Source organism: Glycine max, chromosome 2 (assembly GCF_000004515.6).
Source record: "Glycine max cultivar Williams 82 chromosome 2, Glycine_max_v4.0, whole genome shotgun sequence".
NCBI lineage: Eukaryota > Viridiplantae > Streptophyta > Magnoliopsida > Fabales > Fabaceae > Glycine > Glycine max.
This window is the reverse complement of record NC_016089.4, coordinates 44,682,556-44,701,516: the sequence shown is the minus strand read 5'-3', so window position 1 is coordinate 44,701,516 and position 18,961 is coordinate 44,682,556. Positions and strand designations below refer to the sequence as shown.

The following is an 18,961-nucleotide window of genomic DNA, read 5'->3' as shown; positions in this document are numbered from 1 at the left end:
AAAAATCAATTTTCACAAAAAGACATGTTATGTTTTATTTGTGTGCATTTGAGTAGAGAAAATATTTTATATGTAATAAGGAAGGTTTTAAAAGATTTTATTAGACAACTAAGTCAATAGACAGTAAGAAACTACCATTAAAAACTACCCGATGTATTTTGTTTTTTTTATTCAATTGACAGTTTTTTATTCAAAAACTACCCGATGTCTCTGTTTTAAATCTTCTTTTTTATCTTAAAAAAAATCCTCTTTTTTAATTTAGTAGAAACAAAAAAAAAAGGCCTACACTAATACTATCAAAATGGAAATTTCTTTATGCACCCAGTATTTTTCTTATACACCCAATACTTTTTTTTCAAAATTACCCATGGCAGACTTACTGATGCATAACTTGCGGATTCGTGAAAACATGTCTCTTTCAGGTTAAAAACACGATACTCTAATAAATTGAGCTAATAAGTAAACTATGTTATAAAATAATTAATGTTATTATATATAATATTGAAATTAATTATATAATAAATTTTGTGAACATTAAATATATTAGAATAAAATTAATTATCATAAAATTTATTATGTAATTAGTAACTTTATGCACCAGCGTTTTACTTGTACACCCAAAACTTTGTCTCACAAGAAAGGGACGGGGAGTCCAAAACAGAAACGCCTTGAGTTTGTCTCACACCCCTATTCCCTAAAACACACCCCCTTTTTTATTTATCAATCAATAATAATTTTACTAAAACCATCCAGTTTCCATTTTCTCAGCCACCACGTGTCCACCCATGACTTATTTCAATATTTTATTATTTCTCTCTCTCACTATTAAAGTACGGTCACACTGTGAATATTTTTTTCTCTGCCTAAATACATAGTTTATTTAAATCCTCTTTAGAGGATCAGATGTAAAGAAAAATACAGTTCCTCCTTTCTCCCCTATCTACTGAGCAACTGAAGCCAAGGAAGACCAAAACAAAAACATTATATAATTAAAAAAGAATACATTCAAGAACTTAGATGAATTTTGAGGTGTAACTATCAACTTCCACATGCTTATCGATATGTAGAAAAATACAGTTCCTCCTTACACACTCGAAGTCTGTCTAGCACAGAAGCTTAACTATATGCAGAAATATACTTATATTTTTTCTAACAAGTGAATAAAATAAATACATTAATTATCGATATGGTTAATATTAACAATTTTAAAAACATAATTAACTACTGTTAGATATTTTAATAACCTCACGATATTATTAATCACTTGTTAAAACAAAATAATCACTACTTTATTATACTATTAATTGTATATAACACATTGATCGATCCTGAATAAAATAATAACACGTAGAATATAGGAAAAAATAATAATATTAACACGTACCCCTCTACCAGTTTAACCATTAATTAATCATCTTAAGTACTAGTATCAAATTATCTCATAAAAAAGAAGAAAAAAAATACGGTGTAAAGAATATTAAAATTATTGATTAAATTTATTAATAATAAGTGACAGTTAATGAGAAAGTTCAACTAATAATATAAAAATAATTTTATCATTATTTTATATTAAGAATGATATCTTCACCGTAAAAAAAAATGATATTTTCAAATTCCCAATTTGTACAGTGTTTTTTATACCTACCTCTTTCATAGTAAATATGTAAAATATCTTCTTCTTTTTTATCATTAAAGAATAAAATGTAGGATAGTATAAGTAATTGGGGGTATGATCAGATTGTTCATGTATCGTGCCTACTTCAACCAGCCTTGTTAACCTGGTGGAGTGGTGATGAAATTTTTCTCAAGTATTTTCGTTTAGAAAAGGAAGTTAGCAAAAAAAAAATAGAAATTAAGACGATTTTTATATTGCTTGGCAGTAAAAGAAAAAGAAAAGAAAATAAAAGGAAGCTAGAAACTTCCTTTCCTCTTTTAGTTATCTACAAAAAAAATGAAAAATCACACAAATGTTCCTAATAAAATAAATAAATGTATACAAATAAGGATAACAAAATATTTTCCGTACATCAAATCCATTCCATTGTGATTCTATCATTTCAAACAAAGGCTAAAAGTGAGGTCGAGAAAAAATTATCAATGAGTGTGGATCACCATAGTTCCGATCAATTTTCAAGTAAAACATAACTAAATTTTATTAACTCTTTCTTATAAATTGAAAGAAAAATGGATAACCTTCCAAAATGTCAAGCAAATTACAGCCCTCTCAGTCCTGTAACTTTCTTGACGAGGTATCATCCATGAAGGAACTCGCTTCACATGGCCTCCTCTATACACTCTCTCAATCTTGCAAGGAATATAATGATGTTGTAAGTGTATAAATATTTTTTGAGTATAAACAAAGTTAGATTACTTATGTGCACTTCTGTGTGAAATAAGCTTTATATTTATGTTCTAAGGGAAAAATTCAAGAAATTAAAATTCATTTGGTAATTTCTTCCGACGTTAGTACTAGAAAACCTATGTTATCATCATACATGCATGCAAGGATGGAGTCAGAAATAAAGGGTAAAGGATCAATTATAAAAATTAATCCAAACTACAATAGAAAAAACAAACAAACTAAGATGATAATGGTTAAAATTTAGTTTCACAAATAATGTTTAAAAAATAAACAAAGAAAATATATGAAGAATAGTGTTAAGCAAATATTATATTTGTTGGTTTGTCTAAAAGTTCAACCCGATCAATCTTTTAAATATTGTCTGTCAAATTGCTTTATTGACAAAAAGTAGTAAATACTAATTCTCTAATATTCTTAAATTAACTATAATTTTGTCAATAAATTAACTATAAGCAAATCGACATAATTAAAATAACAATAACGAGTTATAAAAGAAAAAAAATTATACTTGACTATTTTGTTTTAGAAAAGAAAGAATGTAATTATTTTTGCAATTAAAGTTATTAAATAATATAATATTTATCTAAAATGAGGAGAAAATATTATTACTTTTGCAATAAACCTATGAAAAAATATTTTGTAAAAAATAAGAAAAAAATAACATTTAAATACCATTCTATTTACAATGATCAAACCACTAATTAACTTGTATGACTCAAACTATATTAAAAAAATATGAAATTTTTATACTTATCTAAAAAACAGTTCCAAAAAAATTACTACTTATGATGACTACTCATAAACAAAATCAATCAAGTACCTAAAGTAATTAAATATAAATATTTCTTAAACACAATGAATTAAACAAGTAATATAAAAAATAAATCAACAATCACACTACAACAACAAAATGACGTTATTTTGAGAGAAAAAAAAACTACATAACTTGATCCGGGTCAACAAAAGATTACAATTTCAATCACAAACCCAAGTGAATTGCATTAGGTCACACCAAGTTGATTGCATGATTGGTCTAATAGTCAACTCCACCCAATCAAACCATTGGTTCGTAGTTGGAGTCGAGTTGGTTTGAGTTTTAAAATTATAATTTAGTTATCTTAAATAAAAATTTAATATTAAAATAATGTATATTTTATAAATTGCAAAAGTCAGGGTGGCCTAGGCCCCTTAACCTCCAACATAAATCCATCCCCACATGCACAAATTCAGTACTTAAGAATCATAAATGTGTATATACATTCGTAATTTGGTTTTTTGTTGCTCAGGTATCTGTGTTGGCCCCTAACATTCCAGCAATGTACGAAATGCATTTTGCAGTGCCTATGGCAGGTGCAGTGCTAAACACCATTAACACCCGTTTGGATGCAAATAACATAGCCACCATTTTACGTCACTCTGAAGCCAAAGTCTTGTTTGTGGACTATGAGTATGTCCCCAAGGCAAAGGAAGCCTTAGAATTGCTCATTGCCAAAAAGTATCATTCATCTCCTCCACTACTCATTCTCATTGATGACATAAACTCACCCACTAGCATACAATTTGTTGAGTTAGAATATGAGCAATTGGTCTATAATGATGATTCAAACTTTTTTCCAGAGAAAATCCATGATGAGTGGGCCCCAATTGCTTTGAACTACACATCAGGAACAACCTCAGCATCTAAAGGAGTAGTTTATAGCCATAGAGGTGCATACCTTAGTAGTTAGTACCCTTAGCCTTATACTAGGTTGGGAAATGAGTACCGAGCCAGTGTATCTTTGGACACTACCAATGTTCCGTTGTTATGGATGGACCTTCACGTGGGGTGTGGCTGCACGTCGGGGAACCAATGTTTGCCTTAGAAATGTTTCAGCCTATGACATATACAAGAATATATCTTTGCATCATGTGACACACGTGTTGTGCTCCTATTGTCTTCAACATCATTCTAGAAGCCAAGCCAAGTGAACGTTTTGAAATCAAATCCATTGTGGAAATACTCACGGGTGGAGCACCATCACCACCTTCTTTGATTGAGAAGATTGAGTCTCTTGGATTTCATGTCATGCATGCATATGGGTTAACAGAAGCAACTGGATCAGTGTTGGTGTGTGAGTGGCAACAACATTGGAATCAACTCCCAAAAGATGAACAAGCTCAATTGAAAGCTCGTCTAGGAGTTATTATATTGACACTTGAAGATGTTGATGTAAAGAAAGTTGACACAATGGAAAGTGTGTCAAGAGATGGGAAGACAATGGGAGAGATTGTGTTAAGGGGAAGTAGCATAATGAAAGGGTATTTCAAAGATCTAGATTCAACCTTAAAAGCCTTTAGTGATGGGTGGTTTCACACGGGGGATGCTGGTGTTATACACAAAGATGGTTATTTGGAAATAAAGGATAGATCCAAATATGTGATTATTTCAGGAGGGGAAAATATTAGTAGTGTGGATTTGGAATATGTGCTTTATAAGCACCCAAGGGTGTTGGAGGCTGCAGTGGTGGCAATGCCACATCCAAGATGGGGGGAGAGTCCATGTGCATTTGTTGTGTTGAAGAAATTTTAAGGTGATAAAATGAATGATTTGACTGAGGCTGATCTTATTGGATATTGTAGGAAGAATATGCCACCCTTCATGGTTCCCAAGGTGGTGAAGTTTGTGGAGGAATTGCCAAAAACTTCAACTGGTAAGATTAAAAAATTTGAATTGAGAGACAAGCCCAAGAATTTTAAAGTCTCAGATAATCAGAAGTCTAAGTATAATAAAAATATCGCTTTGGCTGCGTCTCGTCTTTAAAAAATGTATCTTTGCTCAAAGGGTTGCACCCTGAATGTAATTTCGTACAATATCTTAATAAAAAAATGTCAGAAACACACTTTTATCGATTAAAATTTATTGAAAATCACAAAACTTAGTAGGACTCACATCTTATTTTATAAACTTCACTCTTGATTTTTATAGTTTTCAATAATCTTAACTAATGAAAAAAGTGTGTTAATGGAAGCAAATGGGAAGCTAGAGAGAGTTGTATGATATATTTGTAAAAGTTGTGAGCCAAACATTATGACCTACAACATTTTGATTAGTTTGCTTTATTATTGTGGCAAAGTTAACAAGGCTGTGAATGCGCTGATGGTTATGAAGGGGCAGGGGTTAACTCATGCTTATAATTATGAACTTACGACCCTTTTATTTCTGTTTTATGCAAAGAAGGAAAAATAGATTTGGCAATAGAGTTCTTGGATCATATGATTTTTAATGGTAGCTTGCCTAAATATTTTAGTAACTATGGTTTATGTTTTACTACAATGTGCATTAATTAATCTAATCAACTCATTTTTTTGAGCATTGCTCTCATTTTCAAGAACAAGGAAGTTACATAAATCAAATTCTAGAGATTTGAAGAGGTATAGTAGTTTCAAACATTTCATGTCTAACAGAAGGAACTAGAGGGAGATTTTCCATGTGACCCTGTTTTTGTAGAAGATGTCTCTGACAATTTTCAGCAGCCATCAACCCCGAAGAGTAAGCTCCATGCACATATCCCTGGTGGTCATCCATACTAACAGCTTCCCCACCAAAGAATAGATTACCTAATGGTGCACGAAGCCTCTCATACACATCATCTGGCATCCCAACTAAATCACATGCATAACAGCCAAGAGAGTTTGGATCTGTTCCCCAACGTGACACAAGATATTGAACCTACAATAGTCCATCAAAACAAAAAACTCAAAAGTCAGGCTCCTGAAAGTGAGAAATTATTAGGTAGTTTTAGACTACCGCTTGTCTATGGTCCTAACCAATCTCTATGTGACATATATTGAAGTTTTTAAATTTATGAAGAAAAAAAAACTAATAACACTTCATCCCGTGCCATGTAGAGATTGATTGGGATCATGGACTAAGCGATGGTCCAGGACCACCTAATAATGAAACACATTACATGAGAGTTGAACGAACTTACAGGCTTAGAAGCATCAGGAAACATCTTCTTGAGTTGTTGCATCACAAAATTTGCAGCTGATTCATCAGATAGCTTTTCAAGGTCGTAGGCAAACCTGCCAGCTGCCATATACACAAGAATTGGATGGCCTGTTGCCTTGTGGAGATTCAGAAAATAACCACAGGCATAAGAGGTGGGTGCAACTATGCCCAGAACTTCTACATTAGGCCAAAACACTCTATCAAATCTTAGGGCAATCTTATTTTCATTTCCCATACCAATATCATTAATTGCTGAAGCTTTCCAATCAGGCAGTTTTGGTGTAAATTCAATTAAATTGGCCTTAAGGATTCCAATAGGGACAGTTACAATAACAGCATCAGCAACAAAGTTTCTGCCATCCTCAACTGTGACCATTACCATGTTGTAACCATTGGATATTTTTGTTACCCTACATGGTAAGGTTTCATAAAAGGGTCAAAACCTGACACCCTGACCACCCCTATGAGAGGGGGAGAGGTAACAGAAAATATTGGTATGCATTCTTGTTAATAAAAGTGACAAAAAATGATAATAATAAATTCTGCATAATGATTTTTGTTTTCTCCTTTCATTTTTGCTTGATGTGACACAAATCATGACAATGATTATGCATCAAATGATGTAGCTAAGTTGCACAATAAATTATACAGACAAACCTGTGATTTAAGCGTATATCGAGATCATTTGCAAGAGCTTTTACAACAGGATCATATCCTTTTACCATGAGTCCATGACCACCAGTGAGGACATGCTCCTGTAGGAAAATTAAGAACAAGAACAACACAAGCATTCTCTTGAATACTAAACATTGCCAAGTTCATCTGCTACGTACAGACGAAACCCTGATTTAAAATTTATCAACTTCAACCAACAGAATAACTTAATGAATCAAGCGTCTAATGCAGAAATATAGTTAATATTGTTCAGCAAAGATTTCTTTACAATGAAATAGATAGATATTTTTCATATTAGTATCCAAATGAGTAAGAAGTTACTAATACAGGCAATACTTATATTATATTGCAAACCGTTCCATATAATTTTTGAGTAAATAGTGTAAAAGGATTTTACAATGTCATCTAATAAGACTTACTATCATGTATGGTAAATTTGTTAACTTTTTGAATCACTACTTTCAAATTCACGCCTACCATGCTTTCTGATTGACAGTGCATGAAAATCGAAGTCTAATTTATCACAGTCAATTTAAGTATCCAAACTTAACTAATATCCCTATCCAAATTCAAATCAATTTGATTTAGTATATTAAACATTCAAATATGCTATGATTACTTGATGAACAAGTCTATCTCAAGCTCAAACTCAAATAGTATAGCATTAATGTTTTTCTTAGATTACCTATGACATAAGTGACAATTTATTTTGGAAATCTCATGTCAAATGAAAAATATCAAGTAACTCTGCCTATGATATCATAGGCCAAACATACCCCATAGTGGGATAAGGCTTTTGTTGTTGTCATTGTATTCTCTTTTAGAAGTTTAAAGAAGTTCAGAAATATAATGCTGAGTAGGAAAAAATACTGTCTCTGATTCATAAAGGTCAGAAACTTATACATTTCTGCTAATTATATAAAAGCTCCAACAAAGAAGAACTCATCAGTTATATTAACAATTACCTAACCAGGGACCTAGTGGAAAAACGAGATTTCATAATAAAATCAAGACTCAAGTATAAAATTACAGAAAAAGGACATGTGTAGAAGTTTTCGGGAAAGAAGATCTTGTATCCTTCAACTAATATAATGGCACTTGCCTGATCCCAGGTTTTCAGTGGTATTATATCTGCATCAGAAGCAAACCAAGCTTCCATTCTGCATATATACCATTGCAGCACTTCATGAGCAAGTCCTTGTAGCCTGTAGAAAACTTGGTCATTTATATCGATAGATTGAAACCTCTATCTTCAGTGCTTATACACAACATATGCTCCAATTTATCTCTTACCTTAGTTCTGGATGTTTATTTAACACAATTGAAATGGCTTGGAGAATAGGCATATCATCAGGATGCTCATTCCTCACTTTCACTATCTAGAAATATCACCAGAAAGCCATTATTCTAGTTTAAGATAACCACAATTTCATTCATGATTAAAAGAAGCAACACAAACCATATGCAGCAAAGATCTTACCTCTGCCAGAATTCTCTTGTAAGTGTCTCCAACTTCGATCATAATATGTTGAGGGACTTGATGACCATCAATGTTAAATAGCATACAGCTAGAAAGATGAAATGGCATTACTAGAAAGCAGTAGTTCAATTACAAAAGTTTCGGATGCTTGACACTTTTTAGAATATCATATATTAGTGCTTTATTTTCATGAGAGACAAAGATTGTAGAGTATGCACGCATAAAGAAATTTTGCTAAAAATTTGTATACTCATGCAGTTTTCAGTTGAAATACTTTTGCTTCCAATCCTAATTACTGCATCTTAAAGACGTAAACCTTCAAATACATCAATCTTGCTGAAACATAGGAAAATAAAATCTGAATTATTACCTTTCCAAGTCATGATCATATATGACAGAGTTATCACCACCGGTATGATATAGTGTAAGTCCTAATCCACGTATCAATGGTGCCAAGGGATTCTCATTGCAAACACCATGTAGCCTGGAAAATAATCAAGGAATGATCAATAAAATAAAAACGAAGTTATTGAGTTCTGACTCATTTCATTGACAGCTCTTCACATTTCACTTTATCAGATAAAAACTGTGTTTTCTCACAATCTCAAACATCTTTGAAGGATGTTTTCCAGCATATATATCCATACTAAGAAATTTTCTTTCAGCATAAGCATCTGAAAGTGCATTTAGCTTTTCTCACAGAAAATAAAACTCAGAATAAATTTTTTCAACCAAATTCAATAAAGGGGTAATGACATTACATTTCTCACACAGTACTGAATTTTAAGCCTCATGAGTGTGAAGAAAATTAAAAGACGAGAGAGAAACCACTAGGTTCTATAGACCAAGCTAAACAGCATAAACCTACTATTTGAGTAAACATTATAATTTAGAAATAACCATTAGCTTCAGAAGACAGAAAATATTAGCACTAGATTGACAAAGTTAAAAAGCAAAATCATAAAACAGAAAAAAAAAAGAACAAAAAAGATAATAAATAAGGTTATCATTGCTGTTATACAACTGGAACGTGAGTATAGGGGACTTGTCATTTTTGGTACTACTACTAGAGTCACAACAAATACACTAGAATAGCTTCATTATGAGAAAAGGCTTTTTTTTATTACTAAATTTTGGTAATTTTACATCAAGTTGGACTCTTAGAAGCTTTAAGTCTCGTATGCAATTGTAATGAAAATTACAGGGGGGAAAATCCACTAAGTTGCAGTTTACACTTTTAGCAAACTTTGCATGCATTGTTTCATTAAGGATAAATGTTTTTCTCTGTGTACCAACTATGTAGACAGGAGACTTTAAAATAGGCAATAAGAGGAAGGTGTCATGATATTTCAATCTCACAAAGTCATATCTGAAAATTGAAATAGATAAACTTTCCTTTTTTATAAAATGTTGTTTTGCTGAACATCTTTTAAAATAGTAAAAAAATAATTAATGTTAGAGAAGTGTGTATGAGTCGCTGTAAACCCCCAGGTACCAATGTTCAACTCCTCCCTATGAACAAAAAAAAAATTATCTAACCCAATCCTTTGAATATCAAAGCATGAGTGGCCTACTAAAAGTTTAACGATCAAATTCCTTATGCTTTGTGTGGTGGGCATAACCCTGCTTTTTTAAAAATGGTACAACCAGTGATGGCTAGTTAGAAGATGTTAATCTTTTATTAATAAATTAGTGTGTTAGCAACGAAAAACAATTATAGTAAAACAAGTAGAACTTACCACGAGGCTCCCATATCTACTGGACAGCCAAATGAGTAATCAGTATAAATCCTGCCACCTATCCTATCCCTTGACTCCAGTACAATCACCTAACGAAATGATGAGAATAAGCCAAAGTAGAAAGCAATAGTAAATATTTCCTTGACCTAATTAAAGAAAATAGATAGAACAAATAAAGATGAAATCTAACAATAATGACATGGCACCTTAAAAGATGCTTCATGAAGACTACGTGCAGCAGCAATTCCTGATATTCCAGCACCAATAACAATAACTGTATGAGGAGAATTGCATTGCCTCTTGATGTGTGAGGTAACAGTGCCTGGTGGACACCAAAATCACAAGGGGGAATAAAGTCCTTACATGTGAAGAGGATGAACTAAATAAACCACATAATGCAAAATCTCTCTCTTGCTTTTTCAAAGAGATGAGAGAACAAGAAGGAAGAAAACATAGATATGGAACCACCAACACAAAAATGGTATTCTATATCCATAATATATATACTTGAAAGATTCAGAAAAGACACTAAAGTAAAATTTCACAGGCAAGCCGTGTAAACAATTGCATTTGCATCCCATTAAAGAATATAGATCCTTATGTTATATTGCTCTAACACAAGAACAAATCACTGAAGAAACCATACATCTCCCACAGTTTCACCTCATCCAAAAGAATAAGCTACTTTGGGTTAAAGGAAAAAAAAAAAACTTGATTGTTTTCTATTGTTCTCTTCTTAACTTCCAAGACTGATCATTTTCAAACATGAATAAATGAATTAGGGAATGTCAAGCAAGTAATGTGTTGTCATAACTTCTTTGAGAAGAAGATATGTACACAATTTAGATAAGTGACAGTTAATTTTCAGTGTGTCAAAAAATCAAGTCTTTTCCTGTGGCTTGGTCAGGTTAAAAAGTTCATGGTCATTCCTGTGACAAGAATTAAGATTAACAGTCTTTCCATTTATGCTCAGTTTAAATAGAACTACTCGATATTCTGCCTTTCAGCAATTTATGATCTTGGAAATTAGAATAACAAAAGAAACAGGTGGATCATTGAATTGTCTATTAAATTGATTAAATTGTTAATTTGGTTTCTAAAGATTCAAATAGATATCAATTCAACTCTCCCTGCCTCTAACTCCAGCAGAACTAAAACAATTTTTTTCTTAAAAAAAAGGATAAAAGAGAACTGAAAAATCAACTTAAAAATTAAATTCTCCCAAGTCAATGTTTTTAGCACAAAAATTTTCAGTTGTAACGAAAAGGACAGCCATTTTACATGAAATAATTCTTCAAATAATATAAATCTCACTTTCCTTTCAACGTGGACGTCTGAAATTGACAGACAAACCAACTGAATCAAATACAATCACATGTCATATGAAGCAGATGATGGGACCCATGTGCTAGTGGTTTTTTGTGTAAAGGAGTGTGGTAACTGAAACTTATTTTTATATGTTGTTCCCTCATGTTATTTGTATTTTCCCTAAAAATATAACAGTGGATCACATAAGAACATGGTATGCACATGATTTATAGATCAAGTAATAAAGCCACCAGTATGTTATGTATAGTATAAGCATAAGAAGACCATGTACGGCATATCAATGGCATCCATGCCATCACAATTATGTCTTAGCTTCTCCAATGAATCCTCCCTTGCATCCACAATTACACAACCTGAGACACTTAGTGTGCGTTTGGTTTAATTATTTATTGCGCTCCAACACACGCTTGAACGCAATTTTACAGAGAGAAAGCTTTGGCGTTCATTGTGCTAAATGCCAATACAAGCACAACCTTAATTGCTAAAAATATTTTTGTTGCAAGCATCTATCATGTAGCATAATTTAGATCTTAATTATTCCAAAACCATTTTAGAGACAGGTCTGACCGCCAGGTTTGCAATCGCTGACAGGACAATTCAACATTCAGAAATAGTACTATTGGTGCACAATATTACTGTTAATTGACATATATAATGGCAATAACCTCAAGAAGGAAAAGGTAAATTCTAGAAGTTTTAAACATAAAAGTGAACAACCAGGGAGATATAATGGTTAAGGGAGAAGCTAACAGAGAAAATGTCATGAGTTTGATACTTCTACTAATAAAATTAACATTTGCCCATAAAAAAAAAGTGAACAGCCAAAAGCTGTATAGCTCAAATGTCACCCCTTTAGGACTAGTTGATCCATAGATCAAGTCCCACGCAAGTGACTTTGGCTAAGTAATCTTTAAGCAACCAACTTCCTACAAACACTAAAAACAGTTGAACCTTTCCTTTGTAATGAAAATACATAAAATGTGAACAAAAGTAAAACATGCATAAAGAGAAAATACTAACCATCAATCAGATTTGTGGAGAATAATTCTTTTGCGTCCATAACTTGCAACAGAAGGGTAGGCACTCAAAAGGGTTTGTTGAGATGAACCGAAGGAATCAAGGGGAATAAATAGATTGGAAGAGAAACAAAATTTATCAAACCAGCTCAACACTCATAAGGTTAGAGCTCATTTTTTTTTGTTATGAAAATGAAACAATCTCTACCGAAGGTGGCCTCAGATTTGCTGGGAGAATTGGCAATGCCTTCTCAGTTCTCTCTTCCTCAATCACATAACCACACGTTTTTCTCTTCCTCTGAATCTCTCTCTCTCTCTCTCTCTAAAACCAGACAGATCCAGTGACCAACGGCACTTTATTGGTGTAATATAATAAACGTATAATAATTATATAATATAACAAAAATTAACAAAACAATACAAATACCCGCCAATCACCTTGTTCGTGCTATTGCATGCTTGATATATATATAGATAGATAGATATCCGTGCATCCACGTCCTAAGTCCTACCTATTAGGCACGTGTAACATTAATCAATCACTCGTTAATTGCATTAAGCATTTCCAATAGTATGCATAGGATTAAATATAAATATCTGTCTAACACGGGAGGCCGGAGTAATCCTAACAACTATTCTCATATAAAGCCGCCGTAAAAGAAAATTAATGATCTGGGACTACTGAAAAGCTTGACGAAGACAGCAATATTTTTTTTTTACAACTCAGGGACAGTAACCTAACAAACATGAATTTAAGAAAGATATATGATGTTTAGTGGGGGGCACTTTTTGATCTTAAAACAGCACGTGGGAAACAAGTAGTATCAAACTTTAAAAATAATTAAAACTATTTTTTGGGTGAAATAGATATTAGTTAAATTTTTGTAAATGTAAAATATCAATTCACTTCCATTGCAGCAAGATTGTAAATACAAAGAGGAGTACATTGGAAAATATAACTACTAGTGTAAGCTATAGATATTAGTTAGTTGAGAAATTATTTTACGGTCAATGTCCTATATCACATATCATCATCTCTAATTAACCATAACATGACATGCAATTATTTACAGAGAAAAAAAGATAAAATATAGATAATGTAAAATAATTATATATATTATTTAATTATAAATAATTATATAAAATAAATTTATTGACTTTGAATGAAAATATAAAATTAATTTATATTATCAATGCATAAATCTTATTTAAATATATACTAAGAATTAATTAAAAGATTAATTTCGCTCAACAAATATTCTCCTATACATACGAAGAAGTTATTATATCTTTGACCAAATATTTAAAAACGTTGTTATTTGTCAATCGTACAACCACATATTAGCAAACCAATCAAATTATTTTAAATTGCTAAACCAATCTAAAAATATAAAAAATGATTAAATTAAAACACAAAGAATTAACAAATTCATGTTATTGTTATTTATCATAAAAAAATCATCTTATTAAAATCACCTTATGTAATGATTTTTACTATCCATCTAATGTTATTTAAATATCATTGCTTCTTATTTAAGATTATAATCTTATTTATGATTTGATCATCCATTCACATGTATACTATAGGGTTTTAGACAAAAAATTTAACCAAAAAATTTAACCTAAGAACTTGAAGAAGCTTCCAGGTAACTCATATCTAGGAATAGAATATTGTTATTTAACTTTATTTATGCATCTTTATTCTTAACGCAAATTACTTAATTTAGCTCTAAAGGAATTATGAGTGAAATTAAGTGGTTTAGACTTTTTCACATGAGGAATTATGGTTAGAGTAGTTTAGTTAACAAAGGTTATAGTTGGAATAATTTTAAATGGTAAAAAACCTTTAACATTGAATCAAGAGTAATTTTGTTAGGTCAAACACCTAACACATCTACAAAAATTTGTATTCAACATCATTTTTCATATGTAAGTGTTTTTTTTCTTGTCTCTCGTATCTTGCTCTGTTTTTTTTATCTTTTGTTATGGTTGCTTTGTTATGGTTGAAGTTTATATTTTCGCTTTGAAGAATATTTAATTTAATCATTTATTCGCTTAAATTTAAGTATATAAAAACTCTAAATACATTCAAAGTCTCATGTCAACTCGACACTTAATCTTATCATTTAATATTACTTTAACATTTTTCGAGAGTTAACTATGAAGAAGTGATTTTGATATCTAGTAATAAGTTTTTTTTAACCCGTCACTTCTTTTTAAAAAGTACATATTGACGTTTATGTCCTTATTATTAGTCCCAAAATACAACCAACGCAAAATCTTCCACAACCCCAAAACCTTTTTCTACCAATTTCCTTTGAATTAGTTAATCTATGCACACTATATCATTAACAGACAACACATGGTCGACAAACTAAACAAACCAATTTCTGCAATTTAGCATAAACTCAGTCCCACATCCTAATGAACTACTAATTCAAACAAAGCATAACAAATTGTAACAGTTTCTTCACTTACTTCACAAATGCAACCAACTAAAACAAGGTGGAGGCCATGAGAATGTTAATTTGCGTTGTTGGATTTAATGAATTTGAAATCAATGATTTAGTTTTCTTTTCTTTATTTCGTTTTTCTCCTCTTTTTTTCAAATTCTCTGTGACTATTCACACTTTTTTGTCATCGCCATTCCACAATCGCATCTCAAAACCAGCAAGGCCACAACTTCCTTTTACATCCTACATAGGTTGTTGATTACATTTGACAAAAAGGAAGTTAACGATTCATAATACTTGATGTTTTTGTTGCCGTTGAGAAGGTTTTTCAGTTTGACGCGCTAGGAGGATTCAGTGTTAAGACGAAAATGCGCCATGCGCGGAGGAAGTGAAAGGAGGGCAGGGCACCACATGCGATGGAGTGGTTGCTAGTGTCGCAACGTCTCCGACGGAAAAAAAAACCCAAATACCAGATCTGGTTTGATCCCTTACGCAGAGTTATCACTACTCACTTGCCACTTCGATCTCGCGACATTGATTTCCATCACAACTTCGTCTTCCACACAACGGCGCCATATACATACTGTATTGTGGGCAAATGGACATGACTTTTGATTCAAAGGACAAATGAGTAAAGATAAATCTAACAGTGCAAATTAATTTGACCATGGTGAACCACCTATCTCACTTCTCCACCCTAGAAGTGACTAATTTGACCAAACATGGCATGTCCCTCCATCTTATATATTATCAAATCAAATTTTGTTTATAAAAGGACAAACTTATTTTGACTATATAATTTGATTTTTGATTCATTCATTTAAATTTTGATTATTATTGAAATTTATTATATAAAAAGGTAACTCTATCATTACTCTTAGGATTCTTATTTCAATCCTGCTTCTCCCAACTTGTATTATGCAACTCCAATTTTATGTGTTGATAAAAAAAATTCTTTCACCAGAAATCCTCATTTTAAAATGGTCATTCCAAAATAGTGTCCAATTCTCAAATAGCATTCCGGAAGGTAATATTTACTGAGAGCTTATTCTTATTCTGAACATATTTTTAGCTTTCAGAATAATTATTCCGAATTAAAATTCAATCACAAGAAATATCCATCTCTAGCTTCTGGAATACCTAGTACAGAATAGGGTGATGCTCCTTGTTCATCTTTTATGCCACAAGAAATGTCCATCTCTAGCTTCTCAATCTACTACCCCCCTTCAACCACATCCTCATTGTTCTTCTGAAATCTGACTTCGACAGGAGTTTCCAGGGAGTCTTATGTGGTGGGTCTGTCATGGGAAGCTTCACACAGGTCATGCTTCCACCTACATCAAGCACAGTCATTACCAGATCTATTAGGGATAGCGACAACATGACGCTACTTTGCACTTGCAGTGGAGGTGGCAAAAGGAGTTGTTGGTCAATGCAAATCGTCCATGGTGGGAAAGAGAAGTGCTGAGACATAAATCATTTTAGGGTATTTTTGTTCACACAAATAAAATGAAAGGTGCATAATACAAGTTAGGAGGTGCTGGATTCAAATGCCCAAACTCCAACAACAGCAAGGACGCCAAATCATGTGAAACTGAGTCCAGGTGGACTAATACAAATAGAAAGTCAGAAGAAGAAACCCCAAAAGCAGCTAATAAATACTTAGTACCCTTTTTTATTATTTCTAATTTAGTACCTTTACTTTCCAGTTTAATAACTGATCGACCCCGATTTTAAAATATATTGTCCAAATCAGTTGAATCGATAAAAATCTAATATGCAGTCATGGACTAGACTTAGCTACAATATTCAAAAAGAATTTCCCAACTGTTTTGCTTTGGAAGATAAGTTTCAAAATCAAGCCATAATCTCGGAATCGGTCCCATTCCACTCCACCGTAACAAAACTCTCAAAAACTTGAAGCTTAGTCAAAACTAGACTGCACTAAATTTTCATTTGTTTTCATGTCAGTCTCTTCTTTCATATTCTGATTTCTGAGCTTGTTACACAACAGTTACAAACATCATTTCATTTCCATAACAATTTATGCTATCTTTTTTCATCTTCATTTTCTTCAACCATACAATCATTGATTTTGTCATGATTCCAGGACACTCGTTTCCTTCCTTTACAAACCCCATTCATCATATTCACACCCAATTCAACATGCATCTCCTTCTCACCTCTAATTCTAAACTTTATTCTTTCTCTTCCCTTTGGCAGTTCCATCCTTGCCTCTTTCTCTTCTTTTCCATCAATGCCATTGCTTGGTAATAAGCCACTGTTTTCCTCCCTAGTGAGTGAATGTTCCCACAATTTCTCATCACATTTCCTCTCCTTAACCAAAACCTGAGCACAGTTTTCCTTAGGAAAATGTGGGAGCCATCTTGGTATGTGAGTTTTCACTTGCTTAGATAAGCACATTGATGTACCGGAATCAATGGTTACTTCAGAAACATTTCTAAATGGAATTGGTTTAGCAAATGGAACTTTGTTAGAAAGGTTGACAAAATTCATAATTTCTTTTAGAGCTGAAGACCCCAGCAAGTTGCTTTTGTGTATTATTGAACCACCAGGAAATCCTTGAACAGAACACACATCGTGAATGCCATTGGTGAGGTCAAAGAGGTTGGAGTCGGTACGATTGGAGGCATTGGCAAAAGTGGCAGCTGATCTCACAATGGCTTCCATATATCTTGTGGAAACATTAGTTAAGGCTTCAAGAGCATTGTGTTTGGAGCTTTTGTATCCAGCTGATTGGCAGATTTGAGCAACTGCAATTTTGGCTACAGCAAATGAGAATTCTGATGTGTTGTCTGCTACTTGAGCAACATTTACTCCCAGACCCTTCTTTTTTCTTTTTGCTTTTTGGGGTAGTTTTGACGTGGCATTTGTGCTGCTGTTGTTTTCCATAGGGTTCATGGAAAAATAGATAAAAAGTGAAAGGTAAGAAGAGAGATAGAACTCAGAACCCTATAAAAAATCCTGGTGTCATGATTTGTCCCTGATATGGATGAGACGCATACTAGCTCCTTTCCTGCCACCAGACCAAGGAATATAAATAATAAAATTTAACCAAGACTTGCAATTAGAAATGATGAAACATACTCTATTGTTTCTACAAAAGGGAGAGTCATTCAACTTTTATCATATAGGTGTTAATAAAATGTAATTTGCTCATTCCATTGTTGATTGAGATTCAAATTAAAAGCAGACAAAAAAAAAAGAAAAAGTATGATCAATGTCTGAATCCAGAAACACCATAAAAATGAAATCCACAAATTATAAAAGTAAGGCACCTCAATTGTTACCTCCCCAACCATGGAAAACCCCTTTGGCTTTGGAAACTGATAGGAACTAACTACATTGGTAAGGGAAAAAAATAAGTAGAGCAACAACTGGGATGTGAAACAGCAATGCAAGGAATAAATTTGAGCAGAAAAACTAACAAAGAGACAGTTCCAGCCTAAGGAACAGGCCCACCCCACTAAAACCACAATTTTCCTTACTCTCCTTCCTACTACCATGATTCCCCTTTCATCACTCTGCACCCATCATTCAAAAAAACTTGAACACTAGACATAAAAATGTAGCATCCAAAAGTAATTTTAAATTCTCTTAAGCATGGCATGAAAAAATCGGAGCTAACAAGTACACAAATTAATCAAACGAAAAAAGAAGAAAAAAACCAGGAAGAAATTATTGATTCATTGATAAAGAATTGACTGAAAAAGTGATCTTACTGGTTATTATGCAAATAAAAACTGCGTTGTGCCCTCATTTCCCGTTCGCCATAGTCTTTCATTCTCCGCGGCAACTGGCAAGGTTAAGCGCAAAGAAGACGAGCCTTATATTTGTGTGGGGCACAGACACGTACGTCACTATTAATTGGGTCCCCCGTGGACTGAATGGGCTC

General features: G+C 32.6%; 2 protein-coding genes and 1 pseudogene across 2 annotated transcripts; 1 reads left to right on the top strand and 2 right to left on the bottom strand.

The window, feature by feature from the left end:
• Positions 1-2,201: 2,201 nt before the first annotated feature.
• LOC100791041 (trans-cinnamate:CoA ligase, peroxisomal-like) lies at positions 2,202-5,387 on the top strand (annotated as a pseudogene).
• A 146-nt stretch (positions 5,388-5,533) lies between these two features.
• LOC100790521 (polyamine oxidase 5) lies at positions 5,534-13,040 on the bottom strand. The gene is made up of 10 exons (XM_006575407.4): positions 12,597-13,040; positions 10,454-10,569; positions 10,248-10,336; positions 8,879-8,992; positions 8,509-8,596; positions 8,322-8,407; positions 8,131-8,233; positions 7,011-7,108; positions 6,334-6,763; positions 5,534-6,071 (listed from the first exon to the last, which is right to left on the bottom strand). Exons 1-10 carry the CDS (start codon positions 12,634-12,636, stop codon positions 5,751-5,753), a joined length of 1,485 nt encoding a protein of 494 aa, XP_006575470.1. The 5' UTR covers positions 12,637-13,040; the 3' UTR covers positions 5,534-5,750.
• A 3,031-nt stretch (positions 13,041-16,071) lies between these two features.
• Positions 16,072-18,891, bottom strand: LOC102667916 (uncharacterized). The gene is made up of 2 exons (XM_006575405.3): positions 18,789-18,891; positions 16,072-18,082 (listed from the first exon to the last, which is right to left on the bottom strand). Exon 2 carries the CDS (start codon positions 17,965-17,967, stop codon positions 17,095-17,097), a length of 873 nt encoding a protein of 290 aa, XP_006575468.1. The 5' UTR covers positions 17,968-18,082; positions 18,789-18,891; the 3' UTR covers positions 16,072-17,094.
• Between the last annotated feature and the right edge of the window lie 70 nt (positions 18,892-18,961).

Coding starts and splice junctions, on each gene's coding strand:
- LOC102667916 (XM_006575405.3), bottom strand. CDS start 17,967: ATGAACCCTATGGAAAACAACAGCAGCACAAATGCCACGTCAAAACTA.
- LOC100790521 (XM_006575407.4), bottom strand. CDS start 12,636: ATGGACGCAAAAGAATTATTCTCCACAAATCTGATTGATG. Junction 8,408..8,508: donor ACAAGAGAATTCTGGCAGAG/GTAAGATCTTTG, acceptor TGATATTTCTAG/ATAGTGAAAGTGAGGAATGA. Junction 6,764..7,010: donor GATATACGCTTAAATCACAG/GTTTGTCTGTAT, acceptor CTTACCATGTAG/GGTAACAAAAATATCCAATG.